The sequence below is a fragment of the Chiloscyllium plagiosum genome, unplaced genomic scaffold (genome assembly GCF_037043375.1).
Source record: "Chiloscyllium plagiosum isolate Xiang-an unplaced genomic scaffold, Cpla_swu_hap1 HiC_scaffold_8, whole genome shotgun sequence".
NCBI classification, from domain to species: Eukaryota; Metazoa; Chordata; class Chondrichthyes; order Orectolobiformes; family Hemiscylliidae; genus Chiloscyllium; species Chiloscyllium plagiosum.
The window spans coordinates 78360569-78379235 of record NW_028270146.1 but is presented as its reverse complement, the minus strand read 5'-3'; the positions used below and the strand labels follow the sequence as shown (position 1 = coordinate 78379235).

The 18667-nt window shown below is 38.3% G+C and overlaps 1 protein-coding gene and 1 long non-coding RNA gene across 9 annotated transcripts in view; one reads left to right on the top strand and one right to left on the bottom strand.

Moving 5' to 3' along the window:
* The first annotated feature begins 1445 nt into the window (after positions 1 to 1445).
* Positions 1446 to 12933, top strand: LOC122553742 (uncharacterized). Its single transcript, XR_015757947.1, has 3 exons — positions 1446 to 1504; positions 4647 to 4816; positions 12822 to 12933. It is a non-coding gene; the product is annotated as an uncharacterized LOC122553742 (long non-coding RNA).
* meis2a (Meis homeobox 2a) overlaps positions 10141 to 18667 on the bottom strand; it is a 119789-nt gene continuing 111262 nt past the window's right edge. For 3 of the 8 annotated variants that reach the window (XM_087990023.1, XM_087990022.1, XM_043698001.2), the window contains 3 exons: positions 17665 to 17804; positions 15283 to 15372; positions 10141 to 12577 (listed from right to left, as the gene is read on the bottom strand). In XM_087990023.1, coding sequence (XP_087846149.1) covers positions 12291 to 12577; positions 15283 to 15372; positions 17665 to 17804 — 517 coding nt within the window. In that variant the 3' untranslated portion in view covers positions 10141 to 12290. Of the gene's footprint in view, positions 12578 to 14887; positions 14984 to 15282; positions 15394 to 17664; positions 17805 to 18667 lie in introns of all 8 variants that reach the window. The other 5 variants (XM_043698007.2, XM_043698010.2, XM_043698002.2 and 2 more) reach the window with 3 other exon arrangements.

Sequence of the window (18667 nt, the reverse complement as noted above, 5' to 3'; positions counted from 1 at the left end):
AATTGGCCATGCTAAATTGCCCGTAGTGTTAGGTGAAGGGATAAATGTAGGTGAATGGGTCTGAGTGGGTTGTGCTTCGGCGGGTCGGTGTGGACTTGTTGGGCCGAAGGGCCTGTAAGTAATCTATCTAAAAAAAAGTAGAGAGACTTCTTGGGATAAATTCAGGAATTTGGGTCTAGATAGCCATCAACAGTGAAGGGATTGAAATAAGAGATGCAGAAACAGCCAAGGTTGGAGAGTATCCTCTTACACATTCTAGCATTTTTCTATCTATTGATGTTGGGCTGATTAGTCTGTGATCCCTCTGTTCTTTCTCACTCTTTTCTTCAACAGCAGATGGCGTATAATAAGGATTGTTACCTTCCAGTCCATAGGAACTGTCTAGAATCTTAAGAACACTGGAAGATTAAAACCAATCTATTTGCTATCTCTTATGAAATACTAGGTTTTAGGTAATCAGATGCAGGGGATTTGTTGGTTTTTAATCTTTTGGTTTTTTTTGTCTTTTGCTAGTTTACTTTTTGTATTTTGCTTTCTCCTTGTTCATCAACTTTTCAATAACTCATTGCTGAATTTTAAATTCCCCTTTATCATTAGGTTTTAGTGCCATTATAAGCCTTGCCTTTAGTGCTATCACTACGTTTTCAACTTAGCCACCGTCGGACCATTGTTCCCAAGGCATTTTATTCCTTACAAAAACGTGTATTAGTTGTGAATGTATTAGGTGCCATATATGTTAAACATAAGGTTATAGTGAAATTCCTGCTAAAATGCAAGCTCCCAATGAGAAACATTGTTGATGCCATAAGTTTGACCACAGAATGTAAATTAGGTTGACCCTGGAAATAGAGACAGGGTCAGCACACTAATAGTCCGATGTGTGCTAATGACATTTACCAAAATGGAGGCCTTATGGAAATCAGAGTTTAACTGAGAAGGGGATTTAAGAAAAGGGGTCAACTTTCCATTACACTTATGTTGCATATTTGTCTGTTTTGATGATTTGTTAAACCTCAGTTAGCATAAGCATTGATTCTAATTACATAATGAAGTTTTAATACAATGGTAGAACTAATCCAGACAAATATAAATCTAAAACAGAAATTGCTTAGCACTTAAGCACCTTCCCATGAGAGGATTTGAATGAGGAGGTAATTGCAAATAATTCGCTTAAAATCATATTTAATTGTGTATTTGGGAGGAGGTATAAAATAGTATTTGCAGTATTATTAATTATGCTGCATTCAGATGACAAGAAAGGCTGGATCAAAGAGGGAAGAGCAAGCAAACTGAAAAGTGATGAGTGACTATGAAGTGATGACAGTGAGCTCAGCCAGAAAATGGAGCAAGGAAACATAGCCGTACATCCTGAATACCAGCTAGCCCTGTAGTGACCAGATTAAATTGCAGCGGGCACGAAACATTCATCAGCATGGATCAAGCTGGATTATATTTGTGAAACTAAAGGTCACTTGCAGATTGGCAGGTGACCTTGAGTGAAAAGGTAAGGCCTGAGCTGGTTTTTCAACATTCCTGCTTATATTTTCTATCCCCCTCCATGCCTGTACACGCAAAGTACTCAAAGCCAACACCGCATTCTTGAGAGATGAGATTAACTACATCAGTTAGGAAAATGAAATTCAATTGTTGGGTGAGGAATATGCACCGGTGACATAGTGGGTAAAATTATGATCTTACAAAAACAAATAAAAACCTGTAACTTTTTTATTTCAGGAACTGTCTCCCAATGAGTACAGACTTTAATTTTGACTAAAACGCTAAACTGTTTCAGTGTTTATTGCAGAAAGACTGTCTCAGGCAAATTATTTTGGAAGTAACACTGTACACTGGAAGCTATGAATGTAAAGGAGACCAGTATTTGATAAATTGTTGTTTGTTTCCATTTGTTTATCCTGCTTCTATACTAATTCTTCCCCCACCCTGTATCAGTAGGTGGGTTATGTGAATACATCACTGCCCAGTTGTTCAAGCAGTTGGACATTTTACTCCCAAGCAGAAAGTCAAGAGTTCAAATCACAGCCAGCCTGTCACTCACAGTTGCTTACCTCAGGAAGTCTTTGCTCCGTTTTCTGCCTGATGACCAGATGCAGTTTCTCTGGACTTTCTTCCCCCTTCCCCAACAGCTAATGATTGGGCTGAGTGGTGCACAAGATTGAACACGTGGACAGGTTGTGTATTGACTGGTCTTGTCTTTTCTCACCCTACTTTTCACATGACCGTTGGAGATACATAAAGAACAGGATTCAATTTTCTATTTGAGAGAGGAGTGTAGAAAGGGAATGGCATTTCTAAATTTTATTGCAATAAATTTATACTTCCTGCGAGCTGCCTGCAGAATACTATGGGGGCCATGGAAATTCTGTAGCTCTATCACATTTTTCTTTCCAGTTGAAAGAAAATGGTAGTGTAACAAGATGGTAAATATTTGGGAGAGTAAATATATTGTCAGTTTCAAAAAAAAGACACTTTCTTTTCCCTGAGGAATATCAATGGACAATCATTGATACAATATATCAGTATATATATCCAAAGGCAACTTATCCATGGTTTTCAATTAAATATCTCAAAGTTTTAGCTTCTTGTTTGTTCAACAGTAAATCAAAAATACACTTGTCAGCTGAGACATGATAGCGAGCAAGGCGATTTGTAATGTGGATCATAAACAAGACAAAATAAAGGTATGAGTGCCAGTGTTCATTTTACTGACAATCCTGGTGAATGCATTCAAGTACTTTTGCATTTTTTTCCAATTTCTAGTCAGTTATCATATATCCTTATGACAGTCATTTAAGATTAACTTACTGTAATACCAAAATTAATGGAGCTATGGACAGCATGGCTTTTCATGAATGGTAAACTATCCTCTGCCACTAAGTGTTATTAGAAAAGTATATATTGCTGTCAGCTGCAGTCTTTGAAGCTTAAAAAAGTTCTTGTCACCAGCTATTGCTTTTCAGCACCAATGTTTCTGGCTGCTAACTAGGGCTCCTCATTGCCAAACATGGCTTCCCTTTAAAACTCTTCCTTCCAGCATCTATTTTAGTGATATCTCTTGTCAATTTTACTGAGGATATGGTATATACCCGATCCTTCATTCGTAAAGCATACTTTACAATGAGCTTTACTTGCAAATTGTCATTAACCTTAAACATTTCAGTCAATGCCTGCTTGCTTATCATTGTTACGAAATGGCACATTTGTTTTCATGATGTAAAAAAGAAAACTTAAGTATTTTGATTTGTGAACTGTTTGGATCTCTCATTCTGTTTCTGGCTTACGTCTTGACAGATTAACCATCGTGTGGATTCACCTTTTAATATACCAACAAGACTTCCAGTGCATTGTTTAAATTTCACTTTCTGGAGCCTATGTGTTAGCTCCAACTTGTAAACTGATTCTGTAGGGTAAACCTTCCCCAGATCAAACATAGGTCTGTGGAGGGCAGCTATGCAAAACAAATAATATGAATTATGTTTTCTACTGAAATATTTTTTGGCTGATGGACATTGTTTTGTAATGGATTTATTCTAGTGTCTGATATAAATTAAAGCATAATTGCACTTATCAACATTTATTTACAAGAATAGTATTAGCATCATAGTAAATTTGTGAGCATTACACATACTCTGCCCCCTGCAACCCACCTTCCCTTAATAATTCTAGTTTGTCAAGCTCTTTCATAATCAGATCTCAGAAATGTTTCCTTCAATTGACTTTCTCTCTTATTCAATCCTTCTTCCATTTGCTGTATTGCGGTGCGAGTAACATTTTGTTTTGATTTGGGATCTCTGATGTCTGGCTGCTAAGTTGATAATTTTAAAGCAAAGGTGACATATGGTTTGGTTGCTCCTACTGTCTTTAGGAGAGAATGATTTAAGTTGATCCTGGTAAAGCATTTCAGGGACCAAGTCAAAGATTGATAAAATATTTTACAGAACAATTTTGAACTTATTGTTTTAATTTTCCGTGGCCGAGGAAGAGATGGTGTTGCAAATGAATTCACAACAAGCAGATAGATAGATGGATACACCATGTTCGCTGCTTAAATATCGAGCGATGTAGTTATTTGTTGCAATCTGTTCTTCGCGGATTATTGGCTGAATATTGTACTCTCCAGTTACTATAACAATAGAATTGGCTGGCTATTTGAGATGAGCATTGTGATTCAACCTTAAACTGAGCCAAGATACTTTTAAATGATCAGAACTGTCGCAATAAAGGGTTTGGGTCAATGTTTAAACGATACAATTTTGACAAAGCACTTTCGATTTGCATAATATTCTAAGATTGCTCGATGACTAATTTTGATATTGTAGAGGAACAAGGACTTGTCATCCTTCTCTCACGAGGCAGCAAGCACGTACTTTCGGTTTACTGTTAGGGTGATAAATGTGGTTTAGAATTGAGTAGGTGGTATGTATTTTGTTTATTAACTGAACATGCGATGTGATCATTTACTTTTATCTTAATGTTGGATGGGTCATGGAATCCGCTTTTTTTTTAAAAAAAGTTTTAAAATCTAACTGGTGCTGAGCACTGATCTTTGAAGACGGGCAAGAGTGTCGACCAGTACTGCCTCAGATATGTATTTCTACTGAAAGACTATGTTTGGATTAATTGCGCAGGTAAACACATCATCCCCGAGAACGGGCTGCTCGCTAGTTGGCCGATGTTCCAGAATATTAACTTTCGTCTACGATGCCACAGGCTACTTTCATGCTTACGATGTCAGTAACTTTTCCATCTCTCCGCCTCAGTATATACAAAAACAATGCGATCGTTTCTAGGAGGTATTGTAAGTAGTTCACGTTGCCCTTCTGAGCCGAAACGTTACATCCTATGAGGATGAGCACTGTTTTTTTTTTGGGGGGGGAGATACAAAGAGTCGTGATTCTGCAAAGGATGAATTGCAATAAGCATTCTAATTCTTTACCTTTTTTAAAAAAATACCTCAAATTGCAATTGCAGGGCAAGAAACCCAAACGTTGGAATTGAATTGAGTGGTTTCTTTTTTGCAAAACGCTGTAACATACCTGCGGAGTTAGGCATCTCATACCTGTAATGTGATCGGTTTCCATTGTCTTCCTGCTTGTGTGTATATTCCTCTGGTGTGTGTGTGTGTGTGTGTTTGTACATAATTGATGATTAAAGCTGTCCTGATTACAAACATTATGTATGAATGGTCGGGATTGTTGATGTATGCTGCTCTTCCCCCCCCCCCCCGTGTTGGGCTGCTGGTCAGTTTCAGGGGGTCGGCACGGTGCTGCTGGGCAGTAGGGGGCGCTCCAATGTCGCTCCCTCCCGCCGTCCTTGGGCCATTATAAAAGGGGTACCACTTCCCACCCCCTTGCCATTACCAAGTGCAGACAAAACCCAGCTCTCAATCCAAGACTCTTATTTACAGTTATCATGAAATCTTCATGCAATTAATAGCGCATTAGCCCTGAACCACCCGCGGGGTATTTATAACCTTTCTCTCTGCAAGGAAAAAGAAAAATATTAAAGCAAATAACAACAATTTGTAAACGATAAATTATCAACATTTTTGCGCCTGTTAGTTCCGCTGATTTATCTGCCGTGCTTTGCGACTCCTGGAGCGATAGTGTATTTTTTTTTACGAAATTGGTCAAATGTTGACAACCTTTAAGCCAACATAACACCCAAGATTAGTGAGGAGAAACTAATGAGAAAAAAAAGGGTCTTGATTCGCGCGTCGCGCCTGGGGCTTCTAATTAAATTTTAGCAGATTGAGAATAACCAAGATTCCTCAGACAGAAGCTGCAGGCAGAACTTTATCTCAAGTTTTATATATGCTTGTTTATATATAAATAAAAAAAGAGACATTTCCTATCATCCAGGCGATGGTGAATGCTCAACTTGGTCGTCTTTTTGCAGAAATGTCGATGATTCAATCTCATGGTCTTGCCTTCAGCAAATGTGATTTACTAATTAGAATATTTACATCATTAAGTTCGAGGAGAGAGAAAGAGAGAGAGGCAAAATATTCGTCATTCATTCTTCTAGAGATAGGCACTCTGAAGAGTGTGGAACCGTCTCTAATTCAAAAGGCAGTCGAGCAGAAAAGGCTATGAACATTATCCAGCTAGTTATTAATCAGCGCTTCTAATAGCTCGCTGCTTTCCTTGTTACAGCGGACCTTAATTTTTTTTTTTGCAATCGTCCATGTAATATTGATAGTAAGTATTCTGCAGATCAAGCGGCACACTTTTTTGATTGGCCATGCGTATTTATAAATCAAATTGCTAATGGGAAAATGATGGTCGGTTTTAATTTTATTTGCATTTCTTTATAATAAAATCATTTTCAACAAGAAAAAAACCGCCGTGTAAAGAACGAGGGTGTTTATCGAGTCGATCTAACTGGCGTGTTGTGATGGTATTCGTTTCCCTGTCTTTCTCGCCCGGGTTTCTTATCAACTCGGAGTCTCCAAAGAACTGCAAATCTTACATGTAACGATGGAAAAATATTACAAATAATAAATAGATTGATGCCACTATTAACCCCTCCCCGTCCCTCGGTCTCGATCTTCGAAAGCAGATAGGAGTTGGCAGTTACCCACTGGGGATAATTATGTTAAAAAACATTTCCCCAGCTTTCTGCGGGAATAATCTGAGGCCTCTTGTTTTTCTATATAGAAATACATAAACATGCTTGTTCTAAATAAGAACTGAGATCCAGTAACCTGATTGGTGCCGCCAGGAAATTCCGATTTTCTGATGAAGTAATGATTGTTTACACTGTGAGGAAAACTGCTCTCCCTCCCCAAATCTTCCGATCATGTGTCTCCTATCATTAACCTAACCTTTCAATTGTGATTCAAACTCCGACATCCTGCTTCATATTGCATACATCTGTATTGCAAGGCGATGTCTCATGTCTTCATACATAATCCGTTAGGTAAAAGTCACCCAAGCTCTCTCCAGTAAATACAGGAGATAAAGACGTGGCTCTAATCAGATTCTCTCTCTGTAAACGCGAAATGAACAGTGTACGTGCGCTGTTTTCATGTACACTCATCTCAGTGCAGTATGTTTAGTGTGTTGTACACAAGACCACAGAGAGAGATGAAAACTCCTTACCTATAGATAAGGATAACTGACGTCACCTGTGTTTATACATTTTAATAACAATATAAGATCCTTTATATTCCAACTTGGATTTCTCCCTTTTATTATCCACGATATTGTGACTATGCGTTCGAATATTCCGATATACAAAATTCCTACATAGACCCATTCTATTGTTTGTTCAATGAGATGTTAGGGATCCAGCTTAAGTGGGAAGCTGATTCTGAAACTGATCCACAAAGTACACGTTCAGCAAGAATTGAATTGGAAGAAAAGCTAAACATATAACCTGCTATAACAGACTCCTGACTCTCCGGCAAATAATCAGAGGCTATTAACTCAGCCTGATACACAGAGTAAGAACCCATCAATCCACACCGTGCAACTTGGGTAAATATGAGTCATCATTTACTATATCGACAGCTTATATCAAGACTTTTTAAAGCACATCTACAGCGAAGCAGAAATTTGGATCTGACAAAAATAAAATGAAGTAAACCTTTCCCATTCTCCCGTTGCCAATTTTTGATGTAACGGCTTCTGACTGAATTCAATTCAGTGTTAAACGTGACCGTACAACAGTTGCAAAACTTAACAAAGGGACGAAGGGTCATCATTTTCCCCATATTACATCGATTTCACGGAAGAAAAACGACATTGAAAGGTAACGAGAAAGATATCTAGACGTTAAATTCAACTAACGTGTGGTATGGGATGGCTGCCTATACCTTCCCAGAGCGAGTTTCTTTCACAGCCAAGACGTGTTTCATAATATAATAATCAAGATTCTAATTGGGACACATTTTGAACTGGAAGTTTTGTGATAACGCAAAACTACTGCATCAATCTCTCTCTTAATTGTCCTCAAAAGAGGTTCGCGTTCGCTTTCAATTGGTGAATATTTTGTAGATTACACTTGAGGCTGGAAAACAAACCTTCTAAAATCAAAGAACATACATAAACACTGACAAATGACGAAATCAGAAGTAACAGCTTTAGAAGAGAGCCGAATGAATTGTAGATAATAGTGCGCACATACAGAGTGGAACTGAGACCTGCAGTCCAGCCATTTATTTGCATTGATTTACTTGGGTGATGAGCTAAAAGCCAAGATTCTTCAGAAAGCGTTCACAGGTAATTTGTCATAACTTCCTTGAGAGGCAGTAACACAATCCGAATTGATTCATTTTCTCCTGTTCACATTGGTTATTTGAGGACATTTCAGACTTCGGAATAGTAACCTTTCTGAATTTAGAGGCGAAAAAAAATCTGACCAAGGCTAAAACCAGACGTGAATCGAGTTTATAAAGGGTTTTTATGGGGGTGGGGGCTATCTTTTGAAAGGGACCAAGAAGTTTTTTTTGTTTGGAAGCGTTTTCTAATTATCCCATGCCTGGCTCCCGTTTTCATTGATCATTCCATATGAGATAATGCAATTATAAACATCAATAGGGGCTTGCTGCGGGAATCATTATCTAGTGACAGTGATAAATGATCTCCAGAAATAGCGGCGTTTTCTCTGACCCACTCTGGGCTCTAGGGGTTGGGATACACGTAGTCTCCATAGTAACATGTTTACAACTAAAATGGTTATTTTTTAAAAATTCCAAAATGGCAAATGTGGGGGAAACAGACGATTCAACTGTCCTGCCTTTTACTCCGCTGGTACTAACATATTCTTAAGTGTAAATAAGTTGGTAGTGAAGACATAACCATTATTGCCTCATCATTCATTTCTGTAGTAATTTATTGGGGACGGGCTCCAGTAATCAAATCTAAAGAAATCTGATGACTTGCCTTGTTTTATTTATAATTTACTTGCGATATAAAAATATAGTTTTGCATTTGCAGTTGTCAATTATGTAAATAGAATTTTTGTTGAACTTTGATTTTTTTAAAATAGATTTCCGCCTTTAAATTGCTTTAGTGGAACTGTTTGTTTCATTTTAATCAATTTCCTCAAGATTACATTTAACAGTGCAGCCCATAGCCAACTTTCCAGTGAGATGGGGCGGACCAGGCTCCTGGCTGATCTACAGAAAAAGACCATTGCCGTCAGCACAAAAGACTTGTCTTCTTAAAGTGGATTCTGGCTCCAAAGCAAATGTGAATTTGTATTTTAAAGTAAAAATAAAATTGTAAAACGCCGTATTTGTTTGTGGTGATAGCTCAAGAACCAGATTTAGCGAGCTGAAGGAGATACAATGGGAGGGTCCACACTCGCCAGGCTTAATTCATCATTCTTTGTGATTTTAGTCAAAAGCAAACGGTTCCCCTTTCAGTTTTAAACTGTAGCACAGTTGCTCATTTTGCGACCCACGCCATTAATGGAACTAACAGTCCTACTAAGGATTACGACGAGAACCATTAGCTGGCGGTCTGCCTCAAAGAATGCCCGGACATAAACAACATGCATTGTTTTAATTTATAAACGAATAGTCAACCGAATAAACCTAAGACCAACTCTTGTAAATAAACACCGAAAGCGATCCCACTGCCTGGGTTAACGGCAAAATAGAAGGGCTTTCTTTTTTTCTCTTAGTTTGGAGAAGTTTGCTTTTTGTGTGTGTACGAACGTACTTGGGGTCAGAGATGATTTTGGATTGTCACAAGCACCATATATATTTGAGGAGGAGGTCATGCGGCGGCTGCTGCAGCACTGCACACCAAGGGACACAGGAACTAAAAAGCACAAAAAAGTGACAAGGTTCAAAATGCTCACTGCACAAGAAACGCGCGGTTGCTTTCTGAACGGGGGAAGGACGATGTTTTGCCTTGAATTCCCGAGCCTGTTTTACCAGTCTGGAGTAGGGCGGGGGAGCTGGAATTCGCAATGCAAACGAGCGAAGAGAGCAGTGCGCTAGAGCGAATTTTAAAAAAGTTGGACAACTAGAACCGAAATTTCCCCACCAAACTCTCGGTTGGAAGAGAAGTTGCAACAGGCGATAGGGATTAGGTTAGTTCCCGAAATGTGAAAGACTGTGAATGAAATGGAAATGAATATGACTGACGTTCAGTAAATACGAGTCTCCAAAAGCAAAACACTTTATAATAAAACACATCAGCTGGCCCATTTGGTGTCTGCAGCTCACAATACAACATATTGAAACATGCCAAAAAAACTTTATCCATGACTGTTCGTACATGACATATTTTAATGGTATCAACCCAGGTTCTTTTTTTTAAATAAACTTTTATTAAGAAGCTCTGTAAACAAAAAAAAAGAAACCTCCAGGGTTTTAAATACAATATAACTCACTTCAAATGCTGCCCGATCTGATTTTCCACATTTCTATAAATATGTCATTCCCAGTCCCGCCACCATCCTGACTTTGCAAACAAAATCTCTGGAGCAATTCAGGCTGCTTGATTTTTGAGGATCAGAAATCCTGGCTGCAATCAGCCGACAGTTATACACGCTCGCTTTGGTGGGAGTATGGACTGGATGAGTGGGGAGAAAGAGCTGTGTCAAAGTTGGCTTACTTAAAATGAACTTTCAAGATTTAACTAACCAGTGAAAACACAATTCTGGGGGACTCTAGAGTTGTAAACATCGCGACACGCAGATATAGAAAGATTCTGTAAAGTTGAATTTGGTGGCTCGTTTCATTTTTCAATTTCGACTTAAACTCAATAGCTACTGATAAAGGGTCTTCACGCGAACAGCCGGATTTTGTATGCTCCCGGTATGTTTGTGTAGAAAATGCTGTACAATTTTTTTTCGTAAGTTACCCTGTCTTTTTTTTCTCTAAACGCTGGTAAAATATTCCACAAGCTTACTTTTCATTGAGCTTAGAATTTCCAGTTGCTTTTCTGCTCATGCTACAGAAAGAAAGATAAAAATTCTCCTGTTTCTGTGAAACCAATGGCCACATCAGAAGAAGTGACAAGCACACCTTTCAAACATCACTCAGGAGTGCCTGGGATCAAATAGAAAACCTCACATCCGTGGGGTAAATGTGAACCTTACAGGACTGAACTATCCAACAACAGAAACAAAAACTTCAGCTGCACACACTTCTGGAGGAGTCTGTTGTTATGTCCCAAGAAAGTTGAAGCCATTACAGGTGTTATTAAACAGAAAAAAATCTAAAAATGAAATATTTATTACGGCATTTTGTGACTGAACACCTTTTAAACATACGTCACAGTCCTCATACAAGTATTTATGTAATCTGACAAAGCTCGCAAGGAAAACAGCATTTTCTTCTAGTGACACGTGCTGATAAAAGTAAGGAATTCATTGACATACAATACCAATTCCACAGCAGATTTGATACTAGCAAAACATTCGTTATTTCTCATTGAGGTAAACACATAGATATCTAACATGTAACAATTAATATACTGAACTCTCTGTACCAAGTATGTTACAGTATTTTTTTATCGTTGCTTGTTCCAAGCAGTTTGAGTTCATTTAAAAAGGTCTGTTTTGGTGCAAGACCAGCAAAAGGAAATTTCATTAAGAAAAGTCTGCCCAAGAGCATTTTTAGTTGTTTTTGTGACAACATTTTCTCAATGCTGAGGCCCACAGCCATAGCAGGAAGCTGCTAATTCATCTTCAGGTTTCCATCAACAAGCTCTTTGAAGAAGAGTCAATCCAGAATATGATCAGACATAAGCCCTTCAGGTGGACCAAGTAGGCTTTGTTGTGACAGGCCACATTTGTTCCAGAGAAAATTAGGTATGTTAGTGCATTCTCAAAACCTTTCGCCTATGGCTGCATCCAAAGAAGTCTCACAGATCTTCATATTAGCTCCTTCCTCTATGGCAAGGTGGCTGGATCTGGGCAATCTGGTCTGAAACGTGGCTCCATTTGCTGTACGAGGACAACCATTTTGGGAACAACACACATAGTGTGGAAAAAGGATAACTTTCTTTCTAAAAACTATTGGAAGCAACAGAAATAGAGTGATCAACAGAAATGTACAAGTTAACTTAGTTCCTATATTTATGCTACAGTAGTAATAAATCTTTCAGTCCTTTTCCAGAGGAACTTTACATTGGAGTTAATTTCATGTGAAGAAAGCTTTTGGCTTCACATTTGCCTGGCCTTGCCATTGGTCCTCTGCTGGCGTCGAGTGAAAACAAAATCACAGCTCGTCTGGAATTCCATTAAGTGTCAACATCTGTTCAAAGTTTAAAGTCTTACATTTTTGTTTCTCTTTTTTTTCCCTTATACTATTGGGCGTGGATATCCATAACCTGTCCCCCAACATTGGGGTCCACAGGATTTAACATTGTGGGGCTTTGTGCTGACATTGGCATTCCAGGGTGAGGCGGGGGTCCTCCATGCATCATCATGGCCGGGTGATGTGGGTGACTTGGGAGATAGGAATGTATTGGGGGTCCGTGTCTTAACTGGGCAGGGTGTGGGGTCATCTGGGGAGGAGTGTAACTTGGCTGCGCCATACTCATACCCATAGGACCACCCTGAGATACATAGTCCCCTGGCATGCCTTGCAAACCTGAAAAGGCAAGAGCAAACAATTAAAATTTGTTAACATTTTTGAAAAATGCATTCCTTAAGAGCTTATTCTTATGTCTCATTAGCAGTTTCCTTATATGGTCTGCACATACATCTCTGTACATATAGAGTTACAGTGTTATTGATGTATATTATTACACATTTGCAGATATTTTATGATAATAAATCAAATGCACTAGTCACAATGATTAATTCAATAACCACGCGTTCAATCTTCCTCATAGGTCACAGGAGATACATCGGTTCATGAAAGAAAAAAGATCAAGTTACAGGCAAAACGAATACAGGGACAGATAGAAAAAAACCTAAAGATTAAGCAGAATCAGAGAAGATATTGTTCAAAGAAATATGGCAAGGGACCAAGAAGACATCTACATGCAAGAAATCTGATGCAATGAGAGCTCGCTTTCACACACTTAGTATTTCCAAATAAAGAAAATCACATAAAATTAATAGCCTTTTCAGGAAAATGAGGAAAGTGCTTCTCAATCTATTTTAGGAATATTTTTACCAGTAGAATGGGCCCTTGTATTTGCCTCTCTGCAAACACAAGGGAAACAGAAAGGGAAGAAAGGAGCCAATACCTGTTGCTCAGAGAATGGGATATGGGCATTTAGGAGGAAATACCTGCCAGAAAATATTATTTAAATCACAGATTTCATTCATCTAACTTGAGCTCATTTTAGTGCAAAATAACTATCAACATAGTTTATGAAGCAGATCTAAAATAGAGGAAATTCACTTAACCTCCAACCACCCTCTAGCACCTACCAAGAAGATTTAGAATAGGTTTTAGTGACACTATAAGCTAGTCATCTAAAAAACCTATAAGCCGTTGTCATTGTTTGAGGTAGATTTGCAGTACATTAGTAGCCACAGTGGTAAAACCATACTGAGACAATAATACTGTCTGCACTCTTTAATAAGTCCGACTCAGCTCTGTTTATTCTAGCACAGCGGCATGCTCACTGGATGATGATAATTAAGTACCAAATATACCATATTGTGTGGCTCCATAATCAAATAAAAGGAGGATAATATTATCTGTATTAAGCCATTAATGTAATTGGTTATGAAGCATAAAATATGTTATGTAATTAAATAGGCCAGAAATTATATGGCCTATATTAAGAATTATCCAAGCTGAGAAAATGTTGTCTCAATGGCTGTTTTAGGGAACACTGCTTTTAACATTTTTCTAACTGCATCAATAAAGAAAGGAAGGCACGAAATTGACTCCATCACTAATGTACTATGGTAACCTCCTCAAATATCTCACAAGAAACTATAACCATTATTTTAAATAATCTGAAACAATCCAGAGCTGTTGAGCGACTGCAGAGAAAGTCATTTTTTGTGGGTTGGACATACAACTTTGAGTACAAAAGGATTGAAGATGGTTTAATAATGAAATAGTCTGCCATTCTTTTTCAAATGTAAGCATTAAGCTCAATGGTAGCAAAGAGTTTCAGTTATTAAATAAAACTTCATGCTCTGATGCCTCAGTGATGTATTGCTGTTTGCTGTATCTGAATTCCTCAAACATCGCATACATTGGACACACTCCAACTGATGGATTATTTAGACTGCAGCCAATCAGCTTCACTGCAGATTCCATTCCTTCACTTGCAGTCACCTCTTAATGTCTGTTTTGTTTTACATTTTCTGTTCTCTTTATTTTAATCTTGCTCAGGAGGCAACAGATATACTTTTGGGTATGGGATGGGGATATGGTGGTGCTGGGTGGTTGGAGGGGGGTGTTGGGTGGGGGTGGTGGTGCTCCCAGTGAGAAATATATTGCAGCACCATATATCACAATATATCTAGACTGCAGATTGGGAACTGCAACATTTCATTTTTGCATATAGGATAATTCATGCATCAATCGTTTCCTGACAGATTTATGTCACTCAAAGGACAGTCTCACTTCTCGTTTTTATCGCTTCATGAAGCCTGGTTAATTTCTCTCAAGTCAATTGGTGCCCTGAAGATGTTTCTTTTCCGTTAAATGTCCCAATTGTTCATTTGCTGCTTGAGTTTGATTCTCTGGGCTTCATAATTAAACAGAATTACTCCAGACCTAATTTGCTCTATATACTGTAAATTAGTTAGCTGACCTTTTGCAGCTTGCAAAATGGTGTCAAATGTCATGAGATAAATCATTAAAACTAGCCCTTCATTGGAATAGCATGCAAATACGGGCAAGGAGAAAAAAATTGGTGTGGGGGGGTGGGTATTAAAAAAATTGCACTACAGTAATAGACAGAATAAACAGCCTGATCGTACTTACTTCCCCCGTGCTTTGCGATTGGTTAACTAGATGAAGGTTACATGTAGTGCCATTGCCCATCCATGCCCATATTCATGCCCATTCCACTCATAGGTCCTAGAAGGGAGATAAAATCCAAGAAGATGCCAGAAAATCAGCAAGGTCGACTACTCGATAGTGAAAAAGATCCCTTATAATTTTTGTGTGTATTTTAGGATCCGTGGGGTGGATAAATTCCTCACAAATCTCTTGTCTGAAGGATTTGTTTCCCCCTGGGTGCAAAGAAGACAGGCAAGGCAGGCAGCAGGCAGAGAGGAAAACCCTGTGATGGTGGGCATGACAGATGAAGTGGATGGGAGGGATAGAGAAGGTGATGACGCTACACTTAGGGCATGGAAGCACTGCACGTAGCTTACCAGCAGGCCGAATTCCCATATGTTGCTGACCATCCAATACAAAACTTCCCATTGGTTGGCCCTCTGGACTGTATGCTGCTCCTTGGCTTACTGAAGGATCAAGAAGAAAACCTGATTGTAGTCAAACGTGGACACAGAGGAGAAAGAAAAGACATACCAAACAATCAGCAGTTACTCCTGAAACAGCAAACACAATACGTTGTCAAACACCAGAAACTTAAAAAGCAAGTACCATTAAAAAATAGGTTGAGCACCCAATGCATTCACTATAGCACCCGCTTACCCATTTTGACAAACCCCTGAGAGGTGGAAACATTCTAAAGCTGCAGTCTTAGATTACAAAGGCAGAAGCAGTGTACAGCGTAATGCGGCAAAGTGAAGGTCCCCTCACCAACACCAAGAAGATTTATTAACTTATTTAGAATTAGAATAAAGTATTTCTCATGCTTGTGTGTCCTTATCTTTTAATCCAAAATTATGTAGTTGGGCATTTTGCCCAGAGTTTTCTTAATAAATTACAACTAATTTCAGAACCTTCTTTAATTGCATTCTAAGTAGGAAGGCACTATGGGGCATATTTTTAAGGTGAGTGGTAAAAGATTTAAAAGGGCATGAATGGCAATAGAGAGTGATATGTGTGTGGAATGAACTGCCAGAGAAAGTTGTGGACTAAGGTACAATTTCACTGTTCAAAAGACATAAAGATAAGTTCATGAAAAGTAAAGGTGTTGGAGGGATATGGGCCAACTGAAGGCAGAAGAGACTAGTTTAGTTTGGGAACATGGTCAGCATGGACTGGTTGGACTAAAGGGTCTGTTTCAATGTTGTATGATTCTATTGTGCAAGAATTTAATATTATGGATATCAAAACTAAATTCTATAGGCAGTTCCTCAACTTTTTCACTGATTAAGCAAAGTTTGTACTATGGGACTGAATTTGCCAGACTCGAGGAGCCCATGTTCATAGAATTGCAAACTTACACCACTTGGTCTATTATTCTTGTGTCTGTACCCATTTAAGTAGTTCTTTTAAGAAGCTATTTAAACATTTTCCTTCTGATTCCTCTTAAGGATTCAACCATTAGCTTGTGCTGAGCTAGCTGACTTGAGCCAAGTAAGAGGTAACACAAATGGCTTTAGCATTCCTGAACTTGGATGAAGTTGATAATAAAAATAAGCCTTCTAATTTTAGTTTCTTGACAATAATGTGTTTTGAATGTAAGTTTATGTTGAATTTGAGTAATAAAAACATCAAGTTTGGCTGCAGTGTCTGATATCTGAATACTCGGTATGAACTCACAAATAAAAAAAAGTGTCTTGGACAAGGCACTCAGATATCACCTGTCGGTCTAAACCACGGCTACAATCACTGCCATCAGCAGAGAGAGCACATAAAATTATTCTTGCATGATTTAAAATTCACTAATCTTTATTGTACAACAATTAGATTAAAGTTTTAACCCGCTAAATAAAATCAGAACTCTCTCTGACCACCATAGCACTTAAGGCAAGAGTTCTGGTCTTCTTGTTTCATTTCACACTATAGTGTCATTCCTGACCCCAACAGAGAAATAAGCTCCACAAACTGTATACAATTCCCATGAATAAATAACATTTTATAAATTGACGGAAAGCAGCAGGTGCATATCAACATCAAATCAAAGCACTGTGATTCAAAATCAAAGCTTCAATAAAGCTTTTCCCAAGTCAATGCAGAAGGGCACAATTCTATAGTCAACGCAACATGTCTTTTGTTTAAAAATCATAAATAAGCCAGTTTTTTTAAACAGTCAAATTAATTTTCAGCTATTTTACATTAGGGATTAACTTAGAAAATATAACATCATGCCAGTTACGATTTCCAATAAAACAAAGGTAACAAGGACATAGGCACTATGTCTTCCTCCATCGATTAACTTGGGCAAAAAGGAACATGAGAGTACAGTCATGAACACTGCTTTAGTCTCATACCTATTCCTTCTGATACAATTAATGAGTATTTTAATCCAACTGGCTGTTAACAACAAATCCAGTTAGGTGAACTTTTAACATTTTTCTTTAATGTAATTCAAGCTTTAATTCATGTTGATAAATAATAATGTTGCTGAAAATAAGCAAGCACATTCACCAAGGGATTGTGAGGAGTAAGGAAAGCAACAGTGGCTAAGAAAGACAACCAGTGAGTCAGGAGTAGTACCCACTGAACAAGCTATTTATGCTGCAAGGATGTTTGCCCAATTACCAATACCAACAGAAATAAAGCAGCTTCTGGAAAGTGAGGGTGGGAAAGTCCAGTTGGCACCAATTTAGCGAGATTACTCCCAGCTTTGGGATTCTGGAGCAAAAGCCTTTCCAGAATGCCAGGCAGCCAAGTTTATTTACCAGGTGAAGGGACTCCTGAAGAATAACTTGTTGAGGATTTGTGCCTGCGGGACTTGAATATAGTTACTACTTGGGACTTGCCTGCTCGATTTGACTGGTCAATCATGGGTTGTACTATTCTTCTCCTGGCATTAATAAACCTGAAACAAACACGAAAAGGGTAGATTTTAATTTCCTAATCTGAACAATCAATATTAGAAGTTACACTTCTGCAGCTTTTCAATTTGTTAAAGGTATTAAAAAGACAACCTGTTCACATGAGCACATTCGTCATCTGTTAATTTAAAGGTTTCTAACATCAACTATTTTAAATGTTAGTGTTTAAGATGGAATGTCTGCCTGTGCTAGAGTCACAAACATCGTAAAAGTTCATTGCCTCAAATAGGTTGCTTTCTCCTCATAGGGGGTGCAACTCCCCTTCCAGCTGTCCATAAATGAAGACCAGGCGTTTGCCACTCTCTGTTTTCACAAGGTATTGTTATGTCAGCAAGCCCATCAATTAGGCTGTCTGAAGTTTTATCACCACAGCAGCAAATAAGTGCTAGTACAGAAAGGCTCCTGCTCATTCGCAGCTCCTGCAGTTTTAGACTGTAAAGTCAAGGGGTCATTTAGAGGTTAGCGACTGGCAACAGTGACCTTTTCAACCAAGATTTCCACACCCAGGGCAGAAAATAAAGGCAAATGCCCACCAGGAATGTGGGTACTAAAATACATTTGAAAATAGATGATTTGTTTCTACAGATCAAACCAGACTCCTTTTTCTGATGTTTAAGGATTCACAGGCATTCAGACATGTATGTTTTGCCATTTGGGAAACAAGTGATGGGGAAGGATCAAAATGGAGGTGGGATCACCAATGCGTTAAGGTTATTAAAATTTTCTGGAATTGCCTACTTTTCACAACAGAAAGTTTGACAATAATTGTATTTTGAGAACATACCATGTGTGGCAGTTATATAAAAAAAACCTTGGATTTCAGTTCTGATTTGACAAATTATATTAC